This window comes from Prionailurus viverrinus, chromosome A2 (genome assembly GCF_022837055.1).
Source record: "Prionailurus viverrinus isolate Anna chromosome A2, UM_Priviv_1.0, whole genome shotgun sequence".
Classification (NCBI taxonomy): Eukaryota; Metazoa; Chordata; class Mammalia; order Carnivora; family Felidae; genus Prionailurus; species Prionailurus viverrinus.
In genome coordinates, this window is record NC_062562.1 from 55354499 (window position 1) to 55370790 (window position 16292).

The following is a 16292-nucleotide window of genomic DNA, read 5'->3' on the forward strand; positions in this document are numbered from 1 at the left end:
GCAGCCATTAGATTTGGCTGCAAGGCGGGGGGGAGGGGCAAGAACTTTGGCCTTGCCCACTTGTTGTTGAACTACTTTTTTTAAATGTGTATTCATTTTTGAGAGAGCGAGCACAAACAGAGAAGGGGCAGAGAGGAGGGGGAGAGAGCATCTGAAGTGGACTCTGAGCCTGTCAACACGGGGCTTGAACCCACAGACTGTGAGATCATGACCTGAGCTGAAGTTGGACACTCAACCAACTGAGCCACCCAGGCGCCCCTGTTGTTAAGATAGTTTTAAAAGCGGACGTCACGTTTGCAATTCTAAAAATGTACATCTGGAAAATACCTTACAAAGTAAAATAAAGTGGGAAACAACTAAATTATAGGAAAAACAAAAGCACTCTATAAGAACGTATGTTTAGTAAAGAAAGGACAAGAAAGGGGAGCCTGGGTGGCTCAGGCGGTTAAGCATCCAACTTCAGCTCAGGTCATGATCTCACAGTTCATGAGTTCGAGCCCCACGTCAGGCTCTGTGCTGACAGCTCAGAGCCTGAAGCTACTTCGGATTCTATGTCTCCCTCACTCTCTGCCCCTTCCCTGCTCATACACACTCTCTCTCTCTCAAAAATAAATAAAATGTTAAAATTAAAAAAAAAAAAGGACAGGAAGTATGGCAAAATGCTAAGAAGTTATCAACAAGAAGTGTGGTCACCGGTCCGTAAGATGGTCCCGGGTGTCCCGCCTCCTGATGGTCATGCCTCGCGTGGTCCCTCCTCAGGGTACCCCACCTCTCGCAGTGGCGAGCTGTGTGGCCAGCGGCAGAAGGGATGGTATGTCACTTCTAACATTAGATTAGGTTACAAAGGGCTGTCACCTGCTTTCCTGATGACCCGTGCCAAGGGAGGCCACATCACAAGCAGCCTCATGGAGAGGCCCACGCGGGGAGGAGCTGAGGCCTACTGCCCACAGCCACGTGAGCGAGCAGCAGGGTCCTGCAGCCCCAGTCAAGCCTTCAGATGACGCGGCTCCACGAGACTTTGAGCTGCAACCACCCAGCTAAGCTGCTGCCAGCTTCCTGACCCTAACAGCCATTTGTCTGTAAAGAGGCTGAGTGTTGGGATAATGCATTACACAACAGCAACTCTGTGTGTGTGTGTGTGTGTGTGTGTGTGTGTGTGTGTGTGTGTGCATGCGCACGCATACGCAGGAGCAGAGATTTTCCGCGAGTTTTCTTCCCTTTGCTCTCCACACCCTGAGCAAGGTGCTTCTAACTTGTACCACGTGTGGTCGGTTAGACCACAGACCCAGTGGCCGGGGCCTGTGAGGAGCGGGGGGGGGGGCAGAGGCAGGCGCCACGGCCTCTCCCCCGGACAGCACGAGACAGGCGCGGGGGTCCCGGGCCTGGGGCCGGGCGGGGGCACTCACGTTTCGGAGACGCGAACGTAGTTCGGAGGGCACTCGAAGCGCAGGCAGCGGAAGCCGCCCCGGATGTTATAGCAGGTCTCGGCCTCAGAGCAGTTGTGGGTGCCCAGCGCACACTCGTCCAGGTCTGGGCGGTGGGGGAGAGGAGGGTGAGGAGTGGGGTCCCCCGGCCGGGGGCAGGAGTCCACACCGCCCTGGCCCATGCTGCAGGCCCGGGTCTCAGGGCAGCTCATCCCAACTGTAAGCACACAGCTCCCAGACCACCCTATGCCACACGTACCCGCCCAGGGGCCGAGGACCCTGCTCTAAAAACAATCATTTGTGTCTCCTGAGGGCTTCCCATGCTCCCGGAATAAGAACCTAGTCCCTTCATGGACACCACAGGCCCCTCTGGCCCTTCTCCATCAGAGCTTCTCTCCTTCTCCTTAGGCTGCAGCCCTATGGGGCTTGTCTGGGCCGCTCCAACACCCTGACCCCTATCCCACCACAGGGACTTTGCATATGCCGTTCCCACTACTGGAACTTTCCCCACATCTTCCCATGGCTGGCTCCTTCTCATCTCTTGGGTCTCAGCTCAGGGCCACCCCCTGCAGGATACCCTCCCCGTCCACCGTATAGTGGTCCCCTCCCATTTCATTCTCCTTCTACTTCCTGTCCTGCTCTGAAACACACTACTTAGTATGTCCTGTGTCCAGCCTTCCCCTCCTCAGTGTGAGCTCCAGAAGGCCAGGGGTGTGTGTCCCTCTTGGTCCTGTGGTGTCCCCAGCATCCAGCAGGGTGCCTGGGACACAGCAGGTGCTCCACACATATGGCCAGATGGAAGTGAGGGACCCCCCCATCCCTTGTAAATACAGACTCAAAGATGCACGGCGACGAATGCCCCCCCCACACCGCACAGACGTGCTCACACTCCCTGCGTGCACACACACAAACAGGCAGATGGCTGAGCACACCCATATGCTCACGCATACCCACAGAGATACACAGAATCACAGCCACAGGCATATGAGGAGGGCCCTTTCAGGATGCTGAAATACACACACGCACACACACACGCACACACGTATGGATACGTATCTGACAAATGCTCAGAGAAGCACCCATGGGTGTGTGTGCGTGCACGCATGTTGCACAGGCAACCTGTAAGTCAAGTAGGATAAAATAAATGGGTTCCGGAGATCCCGTCCGTGAAGACCAGCTGCTCAGCTCAGACAGCGTGGCCCCTGGGGGCCCCACAAGGGCTGCCCCTGGGGTGAGGGGAGCAGAGTTCCTGTCAGGAGCTTCCCTGGGAAGCTTCTGGTTTCTTTCTCCAATCCTCCACACTGATCCAGTTTAGGGGTTTCTCTTCACTCAATCCTCATGCCAGGCCTGTGGGGTGAGGGTCGTGGGCCTCCCCAGACACAGGAGGGGCACAGCCTTACTCAAGGTCGCACAGCAGTCAGCAGGCAGCTGGGGCCGGAAGCCAGGGGTCCAAATGCGATGCCACGCGGTGGCAGTTACAACAACGGCAGCCAAGCTGCATCCCGTGTCTGCTGCCTGGCGTCCATCCGTTGCTTGAGGCCCTGCTGCACTCACTCACTTGTCCCCACAACCCCACGAGGCAGGAACGGTGCCACTTCCCACCCTCACGTGTGCTCAGGGTTCAGGGCTTGAACCCCCAACCCGTCCCAGACTCCAGGCTGTGGGCCACCACCCCCTGTGGCGACAGATCAGCTGACATTCATTCACCTCTCCAAGCCTCCCTCCCTTTCCTACTATGCAAACTGGGTCACGATCCCCATTTCCCAGGGTGGCGCAAAGGCGAGTGGGAGAAAACAGGGCAGGAGTCAGTGGGACCAGGATGGGCGCGGTTGTCGTCCTGATGGTTCATTAACTGAATCCACATGAAAGGAGGGCCTTCTGCTCTTCCCCTTTGGCCCCAGCTATGCTTGGGCGGCCCACAATGGGAGCAGGAAGTCCTGACCTGAGCTTGGGCAGGGGTGTGGCGGGAAGCAGGAGGGAGCTGCTTCTTGCTGTCTGCCCACCCAGTGCTGATGGAGATGCCTAGAAGTGAGCAGGAGGAGCGCCAAGGGTCAGCACCACTGTAGCCTGGCCTCACCACGCTCACAGGAAGCTACCAAGGACTTCCCTGTGAGCCTGGGGTCGCCGCCCCTCAGTGCTTCCAGGCCGCTCGTATCTGCGGGGCCCTTGACCCTGGAGCCTCTCTCGGAGAGGTCAGGCCAAAGGGAGAGCTGGACAATGCCATATACCCAGGGGGTGTATGTACACACACACACACACACACACACACACACGTATCTATACTGGCATAATGAGACTGGAAAAAATGCATCTAAGTATCAGGAGTAGTTGCCTCTCCATTCAGGTGAGTGGTTGAACGTTCAGTAAGCACCTACTGTGTGCTGGGCACTGCCCTAAGTGCCAAAGAACGAGTCACGGCCCTTCCTTCACGGAACACATTTCTAGAACACATTGCCGAGTCTCAATTCTTTCACATTTTTCTGTCCTTTTTTTTTTTTTGACCACTGAAGAGAGGCAGGATTTACTGTGACATATTAACCAGCAGGTTCTGTTCTCTGCTGGCTGTGCTCCCATCCTCCCGCTGGAACCGTGAGACCTCAGTGGTTGGCCTGAGTCACAACAGGACGAGGGAGCACAAAGAGGGTCACCCCTTAGATCTGAAGGTCAGCGGGCTATAGACGTGGATACCACTGGTGACTCAGGAAGTGGACATAACCAGGCAGAACCACCAACCCGTGCTCTGTCCCTGTCCAGCCTGTGACAGCACGGAGACTTTTCCAGCAAGAGAATCTGGAGGGGAAGCAAAGGCTATCACATGTGCAGTGCGGCCCCCGTCTCACCTGACCTCCTGATGGAGGCTACAGATGTAGCAGGGACAGAAGAGAGGTGACCAGTGCCCTCCACCTTGCCCAGCTGGCTTGCCAGGCCTAGCTTCGGTGGCTTCAGGAAGTCCCAATGGAACCGAACTTATAATCGTGACTTCCCAACTTAGAAGGAAGATTAGAGGTCACAGAACCTGGTTCCCATCCACGGAAGTAGCTGCAAACTGCAAAAGCAGGTGACTGCCCACCTAGTCTGTACATCCCCAGTGACGGGAAGTCCCCCCCTCCCCAGCCCCGTGTGGCCCTACCCAGCTCTGCATAGCTCCGGCTGGGACAATGTCTTTCTGCATCCAAGCTTAGTAGACGTAGCTGCCTGCGGATGGACATTACAACCCCTGAGCTACAACCCTGAGGCTGCTCTCCAGGTTCCTCACCCGCCTTTTAGGACCACCACTCAGGATGCCTGTCCCTGCCCCAGGAGAGGGCCCAGAGCCCAAGCCTGGAAGACTAGCCCAAAGTGAGTCAAACAGAAGAAGACTGTCTCCTTCCTCATCCCGGGCACAGACCTCAGTTAACGTGGCCACCAGCGGCATCGGCCATTCCCCGTTTATGCACTAGGTGTCGTAGCTCCCATCGCACAGCAAGCTGTGTAAGGCTTTCTGGGCCTGCTCAGAGCCTGCCCGAGGCACTGGTGGGGCAGGGACCCCTTGCTTACCCTTGCAGGACCTCCCATTGGCCGTCATGGCGTAGCCGTGCTCCGGGCATGCACACTGGTAGCTCCCTGGCACGTTGATACAGCGGAAGGTACAGAGGATGCCGGCTCCCTGAGCACACTCATCAATGTCTGTCAGAGAGAGGTCAGCCCCTCGTGAAGCCCCTGTACCCGCAGGGCCCAGCCACTGACAGTCATTCTGGCCCTGCCACAGCCCCGGAGCCCAGGGGCCCATTTTACCAATGAGGACAACAGGGCACAGAGAGGGGGAAAGAGTTGCCAAAACCCACACAGCAAAACGGGACTCCCATTCCAGTGCTCACTCCCTGGGGCTGCTCCATCATTGCTGCTATCGGCGCAGGGCTGAGAAGTTACCAGGCACAGGCCTGGACAAGGTCTGTTAGCGCAGCCTCCGTCTCGCTGAGGCCAGGACCATCACCGCCACTTTACGGCGGAGAAGCCTGAGGTCAGGGCTGGGGAGCTCCGGCCCCGGGTCACGCAGCCGAGCAGATCGCAGGGCTCAGAGTCCAGCTCTGATGTGACGCTAAAGCCTGTGTGTGTCCCGCGTGTCCCCGCCCGGCACGGAGCCTCTGGGGGCCCGCAGGGGAAGGCGTGCCAGTGGGTCAGGGGGCCCCCGGGCAGGGGAGGGGTACCTGTGCAGGTGTGCCCATCCTCGGCCAGCTGGTAGCCTTGACGACAATAGCACTGGTAGGAGCCATAGGTGTTGGTGCACTCCTGGCTGCAGCGCCGGGTCTCACACTCGTTCACGTCTGCAGGGAGACCAGCCTGTGGTCGAGGGACAGTCCTCCCAGCCCAGCAGTGAGGGCCAGGGCCCCAGCTGACCTGGAGCCTTAACTTGGGAAGCCACTTGTTCCAGCCCCTCTCAGGGGCCAGTGGGGAACCAGAGACCCCAGAAAGGGCAAGGAGCCCACCGGGGGAATGCAGCCGAGGCAGGGGTGGGGCCGGGGCTTGCTGGCAGAGTCTCAGCCTGCTGCCTGAGGAGGCAGCTACAGAAAGATGGGGCTCAGGTCTCCCGGGCAGGGAGTTAGATGCTGCCCTATGGAGAGCCCGTAGCGCCTGGGAGAGACGGCTCTGGGAAGTATCATCTACACGCCAACCCCTCGAGGGCTGGGGCCTCGCTTGCCTGCCCTGATCCCCAGGCCTGCCACTGCATGGGGGGAAGGGTAAGAGCTGCACGTATGGGCGTAAGGGCCAAACGATGTGGCAGCCGACGAACGAGAGGTCAATTCGTGGCTCCGCTTGAACATCTGCACCCTGAGCTCCTTGAGGGCAGGGACGCGGCTTTCCCTCATCCAACCAGGAACTGCTGAGCTCCTACAACACCCCGGGTCTGTGCTGAACCTGGGGACTTAGCCGGGAACAAGACGGACAAAACCTCCACTTTGCGGAGCTCATGCTCACACGTGTGCTGGTAAAGAAGGGGGAGGGGTCAACTAAATGAGTAAAATAACCAGTATGTCAGAAGGGGCAAATGCTGCCAGGAAAGAGCAGAGAAAGGGACAGGGAGTGTGTCTGGGAGGGCTGAAGCTCTGCAGGCGTGTGGGCATCTGGGGGAAGTGTTCCAGGTAGAAGGCACAGTAAGAGCAAAGACCCTGGGGTGAGCATCTGCCTGGTGCCCTCAAGGGACAGCAGCAAGGAAGCCAGCGTGGTCAGAGCAGAGTGAGCCAGGGGAGGGGAGCAGGAGCAGTCAGTCATGTGGAGCCTGGTCACACTTCCCTGCCCCTGGGCTGGCCCTGTCCCACGGGAGGGCCAGCCCAGGGGTCTCAAAAGGCTCTCCTGCCCAGGAGGGAGGTAAGAGCCCCTAAAATGGGAAGGGCTGGGGAAGACGGTGCCAATTAACCATGGCTGGAGACCCACATCCCCTTCCCTCGCCGACCCCCTCAGCGAGCCACCTCGGGACTTCCCTCTGTCCCAGTCCTGCCAGGCCTGGTCCGACCATGCCACAAACACACATGGGAACAGCATGACAGTCCACACATGTGAGAACTTGGCCTCAGATACCAGCCCGTGGGCAGGGTCCAGCCCATTCACATGCTTGGCTTAACTCACAGTGTGTCTTTTGAAAGTTTAAATCCAGGGCGCCTGGCTGGCTGAGTCAGTTAAGCGTCTGACTTCAGCTCAGGTCATGATCTCATAGCTTGTGGGTTTGAGTCCCACATCGGGCTCTGTGCTGACAGCTCAGAGCCTGGAGCCTGCTTCAGATTCTATGTCTTCTCCCCCTCTCTCTGCCCCTCCCCTGCTCGTTCTCTCTCTCTCTCTCTCAAAAATAAACATTAAAAAAATAATAATAAATTTAAAAAATAAGTTTAAATCCATTGTAACATGTAAAAACCCAGCAGATTTTACACAGATACCTAAATGTCTAGCATCTGGAAAACCAGGAAGATCGGGTCAACCCGGACTGGTGCTGCTGGGTGGCACCATCCACAGGTGCCGTGCAGCTGCTGCTATTTGGTGGCCGCGGGGCTCTCCGGGTGGCCAGGAACCCTGCCTCATGTTTCACTCACTTCTGTTCTTTGCCTGGACCCCCAGGCTGTGCGGTCATGACCAGATCAGAACCCACGAAGGGGCAGAGGCTGGGCTGCCACCTGGGTCTGAAAGGAGCTGCTGTCCAGGGGTACGGATGCCTCAGAAACCCACCCTTCTGGTCCGAGATGGCCGGGCCCTGGGACCTCCAGGAGGGCCCATGGCAGGAAAGAGCCGGACCAGCTGAGGTGTCTGCCTACGTTTGCAGACGTAGGAAAGTGGCATGAGGTAGGGACGGGGTCTGTGAAGCTATGAGGCCAGGGCCCGGGCGAGATGGCTTTCCATGGTGGCTGTGCATCTGTGCGGGGTCGGAGGTCGGGGCCAGTGGTACCTTCGCAGCGCTTGCCATCGGCGGCCAGCAGGAAACCGGAGGCGCAGGAACAGCGGTAGGAGCCCAGGGTGTTCTCACACGTGTGCTGGCACAGGCGGCCGGGTGAGGTCCAGCACTCATTCACGTCTGCAGGCGAGCGGTGGGCAGGGCGTGGGTGGCCCGTGGCGATGGCAGGGGTGGCCCGGAGCCCGCTCCCCCCACCCCAGGTAGAAGAGGGGGCTGGGTGAGGACAGGGACACAGACACCCAGGAGGGACAGGGAGGAACCAGGACAGGGAACGGGAGAGGCAAAAAGACCGGGGCAGACGAGAAAGGCAGCAAGGGTGTCGGAAGGAGGCTGCAGGCAGAGCCAGGGATGGAGACGGACACAGCAAGGGGCGAGAAAGGAGGGTGGCAGCGATCAAGACCGAGAGAAGCAGGGAGGACAGCAGCAAGGAGGCACCGCCGGGCAGGATGGCAGCAGGCGGTCCAGCCGGGGCCGCCCAGCGTGCCGGCAGAGCAGGGCGGAGGGAGGAGGAGGCCTGAGGGCCGGGCGGGGGCAGCCGGACCCCACGGGGGGGCTCCCGGCCACCAGTGCCCACCTACCGACGCAGGCCCGGCCGAAGGCGTCCCGCTGGAAGCCAACTTTGCAGTCACAGCGGTAGGAGCCGGGGAGGTTGTGACACACCTGCCCCTCGCCGCACTGGTGCACGCCGGTCTCACACTCGTTCACGTCTGCCAGGGGAGGCGAGCAGGGCACCCTGAGGCCTCGGCTCTCCCTCTGCGAGGGCCTCCCACAGGCAGAGGAACCCAGGAAGGCCCAGGCTGGATGGGAGGCAGGGAGGGGGGAGGTTGGCCTCACCCACACACTTGGTCCCGTCCTGGCTGGCGTGGTAGCCTCGCCCACAGAGCAGCGGGTTCCTCTGGCACGTGTAGGAGCCCACGGTGTTGACGCAGCTAAAGCCTGGCCGACAGGGCTCGGACAGCGACGTACATTCGTTGATGTCTGCAGAAGCGGTGCGGGTGACGGGGGGCCTGGCACAGCTGAGTCCAGGGTCACACAGGGAGGTGGCCGGTGTGGGGCTCCAGACCAGCCCTGGATAGGGCTGCAGGCTCACACTGTCCCCGTCCCGTGTCCTATGACCCCAGGGCCTTTTCCTCCAAGAACCTCACCTGCTGGGCGCTTCCTACATTCTCACAGTTGCCCTGATGAAGCAGCTGAAGGCAGAGGTCCCCCTAGGACTTCGAGCTGAGTCCTAGGCTACCTACAGTAAGTTGTGCCCCTGCTCTGCATTTTCCCACCAAACCATCAAGCTCATCGTCCATCTCTCCCTCACACTCTGCCCTAGCCTCACTGTTTCCTCATCATCCCATGATGCCCCAGCCCACCACAGGGCCTTGGCACATGCTGCCCCCCCGCCCCACTCTCTGGCCAACACTGCCCTCAGATATTTTCAGGGATGGCTTCCTCTCTTCCTCAGGTCCCTGCCCCAATGCCACCTCCAACCATTCTAGGTAGATGAGCCCGCCCCCCTTTTTAAGACTGTTTTCTCCACTTGCTTTATTATTTATCAAAGCACCTTTGAATAACTGCCACTTCTATAAATATGTTTGCCTATTCAGTCCCTCCTTCTCCAAAATGTCTCATTAAAGTGCCAGAACTCCCTGGGGCACCTGGGCGGCCCAGTCAGTTAAGTATCTGACTCTTGATTTCGGCTCATGATCTTGCAGTTGTGGGATCGAACCCTGCGTTGGGCTCCGTGCTGAGTGTGGAGCTTGCTTGGGATTCTCTTTCTCTCTCTCTCCACACCCCCAATCCCTCTCCTGCTCATTCTCTCTCTCTCTCAAAATAAAATAAACTTAAAAGGAGTGCCAGAACTCCCTGACATCTAGAACCAGGCACATAATAGGTGCTCCGAAAATGTTGTCAACGAACGAATCAGTGAGGAACTGTTGGCCATCGGGCAGACGCCTCCCCACCTTGCCCTGACCCCAGCTGGGTATCCCAGGGCAGATCACAGGGACCTTCTTGTGCCCACGACCCTGCAGTGACCCTGTGACATTGCTAGGGTCACACAGTGAGGAGCTGTAAAGGCGGTGCCCCAGAAAGGCGTGTGACAGAGCCACACTCTCACACACCCCCGGTTTCCGTCCACACCCAGCGGCCGGCCTTGCACACCTGCCCGCCTTCCCACCTCTCTGTCTGCATCTTTCACCCCGCCCCACCCCCACAGGGTTGAGCACAGCCTTGGCCATGCCCGCACCAGACGCCGTCAGTCCCGCGGGGGCTCTGGCGCCCTGCCTCTGGGCGCACTCAGGAGCCCTGGGGGAGGCGAGGCTGCCGGCCAGCAGCTGTGCGGATGGAGTCGGAGAGTGTGAGATCTCAGACCCACGCAAGGACAACCAGGCCACCGTATGCAGGCCTTAACCCAGGAGTGCGGCACGAAATCAGCCCGTCCTTTCGCCTCATCCGCCTCACTAGCATTCTCTACAAATAGAAACTGTAGCGAGTATCACATATAGCAGAGAGAGTAACGTTTTGTGGCGTCTGTGTTCCGGCCGCATGTAAATGTGTCTCTACCAAGTCAAGATATAAAAATATTCCCTGCGGCTAGCTAGGCTAAAAGAATCTGAGATGCACTCATGCCCACAGATGGGTAAGCAGAGGCCACAAGACAAGGAGCTCAGCCAAGGTCAGACAGCTCGGGATAGTAAGCGTTCTGATTCCCAAGTGCCTCCTGGGGCACGGACATGTCTATTCACGGGTAGGGACGCTGAGGCTGGGAGAGGGGACGAGCATCCAGCAGGGAGGCCCCAACACCCCCTCCCAGAGACCGCCCTCCCCCCGCCCCGCCCCTGGGCCCTGCTCACCCACGCAGTTGCCCTCGGGGTCCTGAAGGAAGCCATCCATGCAGCGCGGCCGTGCCTGGCAGTAGAAGGAGCCCTTGGTGTTCTGGCACGTGAAGCCCGCCTGGCAATTGTGTTTGCCCAGCTCACACTCGTCCACATCTGCCACGCAGAGGCAGGGTGTCAGGGCTCAGCGGGGTGGGGGCGGGGGGGGCTGGCAGGCCCCTGTCCGTACTCCCCACCACGACCTTGACGACAACATCGCCACACTGACCGAGCTCCTCTGCAGTACCAGGCACTGTCCCAAGCACTCCGAGATGGATTTATTTACGCGACGCTCGCGACAAGCCTAGGAAGCAGGTGCTGTGACAAACCCCATCCTCGACAGGGGGGACTGAGGCACACACACGGTTGGAGCACTCGGTGGCACTGGGCTGGGCCCTGCTGCACACTACCCGGGGCCAGCAGAAAGGAGTGTGAGTGCTCATGCTCAAGGGCCTGCGTCCAGGCCTCTCTGGAGGCGGTGCGGCCGATGGAGCCACACCCAGACAGCTCCAAGCAGGTCACTGAGGGCCCCTCACCTCTGCACGGCACTCCACTGTTTACAAAGTGCTGGCACTGCCCTTTCCCTCACGCTCCCTGCAGCAGTCACACGAGGCCTCCTTCACAGACGAGGAAACGGAGACGGGACGCGGGAGGGCCACACACACGCTCAGCCGCGGGGCGGACGCTCGCTCAGGTTTGCCACTGACTGCCAGACCAGTACCTGCGTGTCTGTCTGTGCTCCTGCCACCTGTCCGTCCTCGCCTCCATCCACCCCCTGTCTGGTTTCCAAGGCCTCCACCACTTTGTCACAGCAGCCCAGTCTCTGGGAGGCCTTGCACGGGGTTCCAGGCACCCGGATGTGAACCAGGCACGGCCGCCTTTCAGGGACCACCACATGCCTGCGGAGGCAGCCCCTCCACAGACTAGAGTGGCTAAGAAGGAGGTGGCCAGCACCTCGAGGCGACAGAGCGGCAGCGGGCGTGGGACACGTCCAGGGTGGCGGTGCCCCTTGCCAGGCGTCGGCGTTCTCGGGTTGGGGGTGCTGGCCCTGGATCCATGTGTGCACACATGTGTGCCGAGGGGACGGGGCTCATCTCTCATCCCCCCTCCCAGCTGCCCCCACCCCCAGCTCAGGGCCGGACACAGAGCTTGCTAAGCGCCCCCCCACCCCCCCCCACCCCCCCCGCCCCAAGCTCACGCCCGACTCTGGGCCACTCCTCATCCACGGTTTCCGGGTTTGCAACAATTACGCACCTCTGTAGGTCTTACCTCTTTGGTGACATCCTCCTGGACATTTTTAGTTAGGAAAAAACCATGCTTCCCATCACCTGTGAAACAGGCTCTCAACCCCCTCCCTAATGGGGCCTGCCAACCCCACCCCCATCCTTCCACACTCCCAGCCTGCCTGTAACCCCGAGACTTTCTGTTCTTTGACCATGCCAAGATCTCCCCTGTCCTCAAAGGCCTCACACTCGCTGTTCCCTCTGCCTGGAGCCCCATGACTCCACGTCTGGGTTCCTCGGACATCACCTCCGTGGGAGGCCTCTCTGGACCCCCACCGAAGGGAGCACCCAGCTCACAGACACTCCTGCCCCCCCATTTGCTTGTGCAGCCTCTGTCTCCCTCATCAGGGGGTGACAGAGGACACCGTGCCCCAGCAGCTCAGGATGTATCTGTTCAAATGGTTCAAGGAAAATTCTCCCTCTTCTTAGGAGACTAGAATTTTCCAGTGGAAGGCACACGAGTGAGCCTTCTGTGGAGCTCCACCCCAACGTACAAACAGGGGAACAACTCCACACCAAGACACCAGCAAAGGTCGCAAGCCCAGGAGCACACTCTGGCTCCCCACCACCAGCCTCAGATGCCCCAACCCTGCCCCAAACACTGTCATCCGTGGGGGCTTCCCACAGGCAAGAAACCCAAGTGCTTGGGGCCTGCCAGAGGGAGAAGGCTCTGGGCAGAGTGAGGGTGGGGCCAGGGGCAGGGCACGGCAGGGGTGGGGTGTCCAGCCTGCCCTCCTCACCTGCGCACTTGCCGTCCTGGAAGGCGTAGCCGGGCTCACAGGTGAGAGCCTTGTAGCAGTGGAAGGAGCCCACGGTGTTCACGCAGTGCTCTCCCCGGCTGCACGTGTGCAGGTCTGCCACACACTCGTTGATGTCTGCAGGGGGAGGGGCCGTCAGGGGCCATGGGGTGGCGGCAGGACCTTGCCCTGGCTCGGCCAGCCCTGCCCTCGAAGCCTCAAGGTGCTCACCACCCAGAGACTCACACGTGGTTGGTGTCCACCTGTCTGTGCATCCATTCATTCAACAAAGATTTATCAAGCATCTGCTGTGCCAACAAGCATTGTTCCTGGCACCAGATCACATCCATCAGTGACTAAGACAGACACAGCCCTGGCGGAGGCCCAACAGATAAATACACAAAGTAGGGAGGGGGGTGGTCACGAGTGCTGTGGAAAAGACAGAGCAGGGCCAAGGAAGTAAGGAGTGTGTAGGGGCAGCAGGGAGGTCAGGGAGGGATCATCCGACAAGAGGGCCTTGGAGCAAGTGTCTGAAGGGGTGACAGAATGAGCCAAGCAGACATTCCTGGCAGAGAGGACAATGGACGCCAGGGCCCCGAGGAGGGAGCCTGCCGGGCAGATTGAAGGACAGGCCAGGAGGGGGTGTGGCTGCAGGGGAAAGAAGAGAAGAGAGTGTTTGGAGATGGCAGAGCAAAGTGGGAGCCACGGAGGTTCCGGCAGAGGACTGGAATGGCCTCGCTCATTTGTAACAGGGTCCCCTGGCTGGGTGGGAATGCTCCGGGGGGGGGCAGCGTGGAGGCTGTTAGGACAGAAGATGGATGCTGGGGTTCAGACCACCACCCACGGAGGTGAGGAGAAGCCAGCTGTTTCTGGAAATGCAGTGAAGGTAGAACCGACTAGATCCACTGATGGATGAGACGGAGGTGAGCAAGAAAGAGGAGCTGAGAGGTGTGCAGAGCTTTCTGGCTGAGCAGCCAGATAGGCAGGGGTGCCAGCCCTGGCGATGGGGACGGCTTTCAGAACCAGGCTGGCAGGGAAGGTCAGAGCCTGTGGACACACTGCATTCGAGTGTCAAAGGCAGCCAGGCACACACGTGAGTTCACTGAAGGGGTCTGAGCGGAGACACTAACCGGGGAGTGGTCAGTCGCTGAGGTCACCCAGGGCACAGGACACAGAAGAGGCCAAGAACCCACTTGGGATGAGCAAGTGGGAAGGGGAGAAGCCGGTGACGGTGTGCAAAGGGAGGGCAGGACACTGGAGAGTCAGCCAGAAACTGCCCCAGGCCTGGCGCTCTGGATGACGGCTGGCCGGCCCAGTGCCTGCCGCCTCCACGCTCCAGCAGGCAGGGAGGTGCCCCAGTCATTCGCTGATGCGTTCCTCCCTTCACACACAGTAACCAGCATCTATCCTGTGCCAGGTGGCCAAGCGGGGGCGTTGGCCACAGCGCCTGCCCTCAAGGGAACTGCCAGCCTGCCGTGGGGACGGGACAGGGAGGAGAGATGCTGGGGAGAAAAGCGATAGGCTCAGAGCCCTGGCCTGTCAGAGTCACTTCTCGGGGGCAGCGACAGGTGAGCTAATTCCACGAGGATGCTGGAGACCAGGTGGAAGGGGGCAGAGCAGGGCAGTGAGGCAAGAGGCTCCCCCAGCCTCACAGGTGAGCCAAATGGCATACGGGCCAGGCTGACCATGAGACTTCAGTGGGGGTGAGGAGGTGGGAAAGGGAGAGTTTGGGGCCAGCAGTTTCCAAGGAAGGCTTGGCTGGGCAAGATGAAGACTTCTGATTCACAGGATGGATGGACAGGGGAGGTATGTTCCCATGACCCCAGAAACGCCAGAGCCCCAACAGCCTGGGAGGAATCATGGTAACAAATAAAAGCAGCCGGTGCTCAGTGAGGTTCACTAGGGGCCTGGTGGTTTACAGATGCAGCTTCACAAACGAGGAAATAGGTCTCCCAGAGGGGCTGTGACCGGACCAGTCACACAGCCTGCACGTGGCAGCAGCAAAAACGGAACCCAGAGCACCCAGCCTAGAGCTGCGTCCTTTCCACGTTGCTGTGGGAGAGGCCCCAGAACCCTCCCATCATCTAGCAGCACAGCCCATCTGGGACACTTTTCCCAGGAGCCAAGATGGTCCTCAAAGGGCTGGGCACAAAAGGCAAACAGCAGAAATTGCACGTCCATCAGGAGTCTTCTGAACCTGGCCCCACCCGATCCCACTGTGGCTTCCATACCTCCGGTGATGGGGGGCTCACTACCTATGCAGGCTGCCTCGGCGTGACACATTTGTTGAATCATAACAATGACGTCAAATACCAGGACATCTTCACACAGAAAATCTCTACAGTGACTAAGGTGGATGTTATCACTATCTCATTTCACGGATGAAGAAACAGGCTCAGAGAGCTGAACTGATTTGTCTGAGGTCTTACAACAGGAAAGCTCAGAGCCAGGATTTGAACCCACACAGTCTGGCCGCAGAGGCCATACTCTTCATCCGCGTGTGAATCTCCCATGTCACCAGCCAGGGTTCATGAGCATGCGTGGAGCGAACAGATGACCGGCAGAAGACATCGGTACCCATTTGTGCATGAATAAATGATGGAAAGACCAAGTGCTAACAGATGGTAAGACGAGCAGGTCAGTGGAACAAGAGGAAGGACAGGAGACGCCCATGTGTCTGTGCAGAATGAGCAAGGAGGGAGACACGAAAGAATGAGAATGTGAGCTCATAAATTTTGCTGAATGAAATACACCTTTGCTCTTCTACTCCAAGAACCTGTTTTCTGGCTACCTGGTGACCCCTTTTACTGCAAGATCTTCTGTCCAGGCCACCAGGGGAGCCCGCACACCCAGGCACGGGCATCCTGGGAGGGGTGCTTGCAGGCCTGGGCAGGATCCGCCTTCCCAGACATACACACACAGACACGACCCAGACAGGAAGAGCCGCCCAGCCACTGACAAGCAGGTTCGGGAGGGCTCATGTTGTGCCGACGGCTGGGGGGCCAAGGGCAAACATGTCTGCAGCCGCCCCTCAGCCCAGCGCCGTGGGCCCATCTGCCCAGCGGCGGAGGGTGACGAAGAAGAGGACATGTCCAGGCTGGACATGGTCCCCAAGCACAAAGAAGACAGACGGGGCTCTGATCACGTGCCCTGGACGCGCTCTGCACTGCTCCTACCTGCACACTTGTGTTCAAGCTGTTCCTCCCACCCTGCACGCCCTTCCCGATTTCCAAGTCCCGTCCATCCGTGGAGACCACTGCAAATGCCACCTTCTCCGGGAAGTGTGTCCAGATGCCACCAGGTGGAGTGACCTCTTCCTTTGCCTGTGCCTCTGCTGGAGCATTTCCAAGAGTCTGTCCTGAGTCCCTGCTACTTTGGGTCTATCTCTCTGTACAGAACCATCACGTTTCCTCCATGAAAATATCAGGCCCCCACACTTGGTGCCCTCCCCACTCCCTGTGGGGCACACCTGAAGCCCTAGCCACTGGCCCACATGTGCACCAAGAGGCAGGAGGGGAGGGCCGTTACAGAGCACCGGCCCCACCCATGCTTGGGCCAGGAGCTGG

The 16292-nt window shown here is 59.2% G+C and overlaps 1 protein-coding gene across 4 annotated transcripts in view; it reads right to left on the minus strand.

The window, feature by feature from the left end:
* FBLN2 (fibulin 2) overlaps positions 1 to 16292 on the minus strand; it is an 89332-nt gene that overhangs the window by 2074 nt on the left and 70966 nt on the right. For 3 of the 4 annotated variants that reach the window (XM_047849039.1, XM_047849036.1, XM_047849037.1), the window contains 8 exons: positions 12730 to 12864; positions 10686 to 10823; positions 8677 to 8820; positions 8421 to 8549; positions 7837 to 7962; positions 5612 to 5728; positions 4962 to 5090; positions 1407 to 1530 (listed from right to left, as the gene is read on the minus strand). In XM_047849039.1, the coding sequence (XP_047704995.1) occupies positions 1407 to 1530; positions 4962 to 5090; positions 5612 to 5728; positions 7837 to 7962; positions 8421 to 8549; positions 8677 to 8820; positions 10686 to 10823; positions 12730 to 12864 (1042 nt within the window). The remainder of the gene's footprint in view (positions 1 to 1406; positions 1531 to 4961; positions 5091 to 5611; positions 5729 to 7836; positions 7963 to 8420; positions 8550 to 8676; positions 8821 to 10685; positions 10824 to 12729; positions 12865 to 16292) is intronic. The other variant, XM_047849038.1, reaches the window with a different exon arrangement.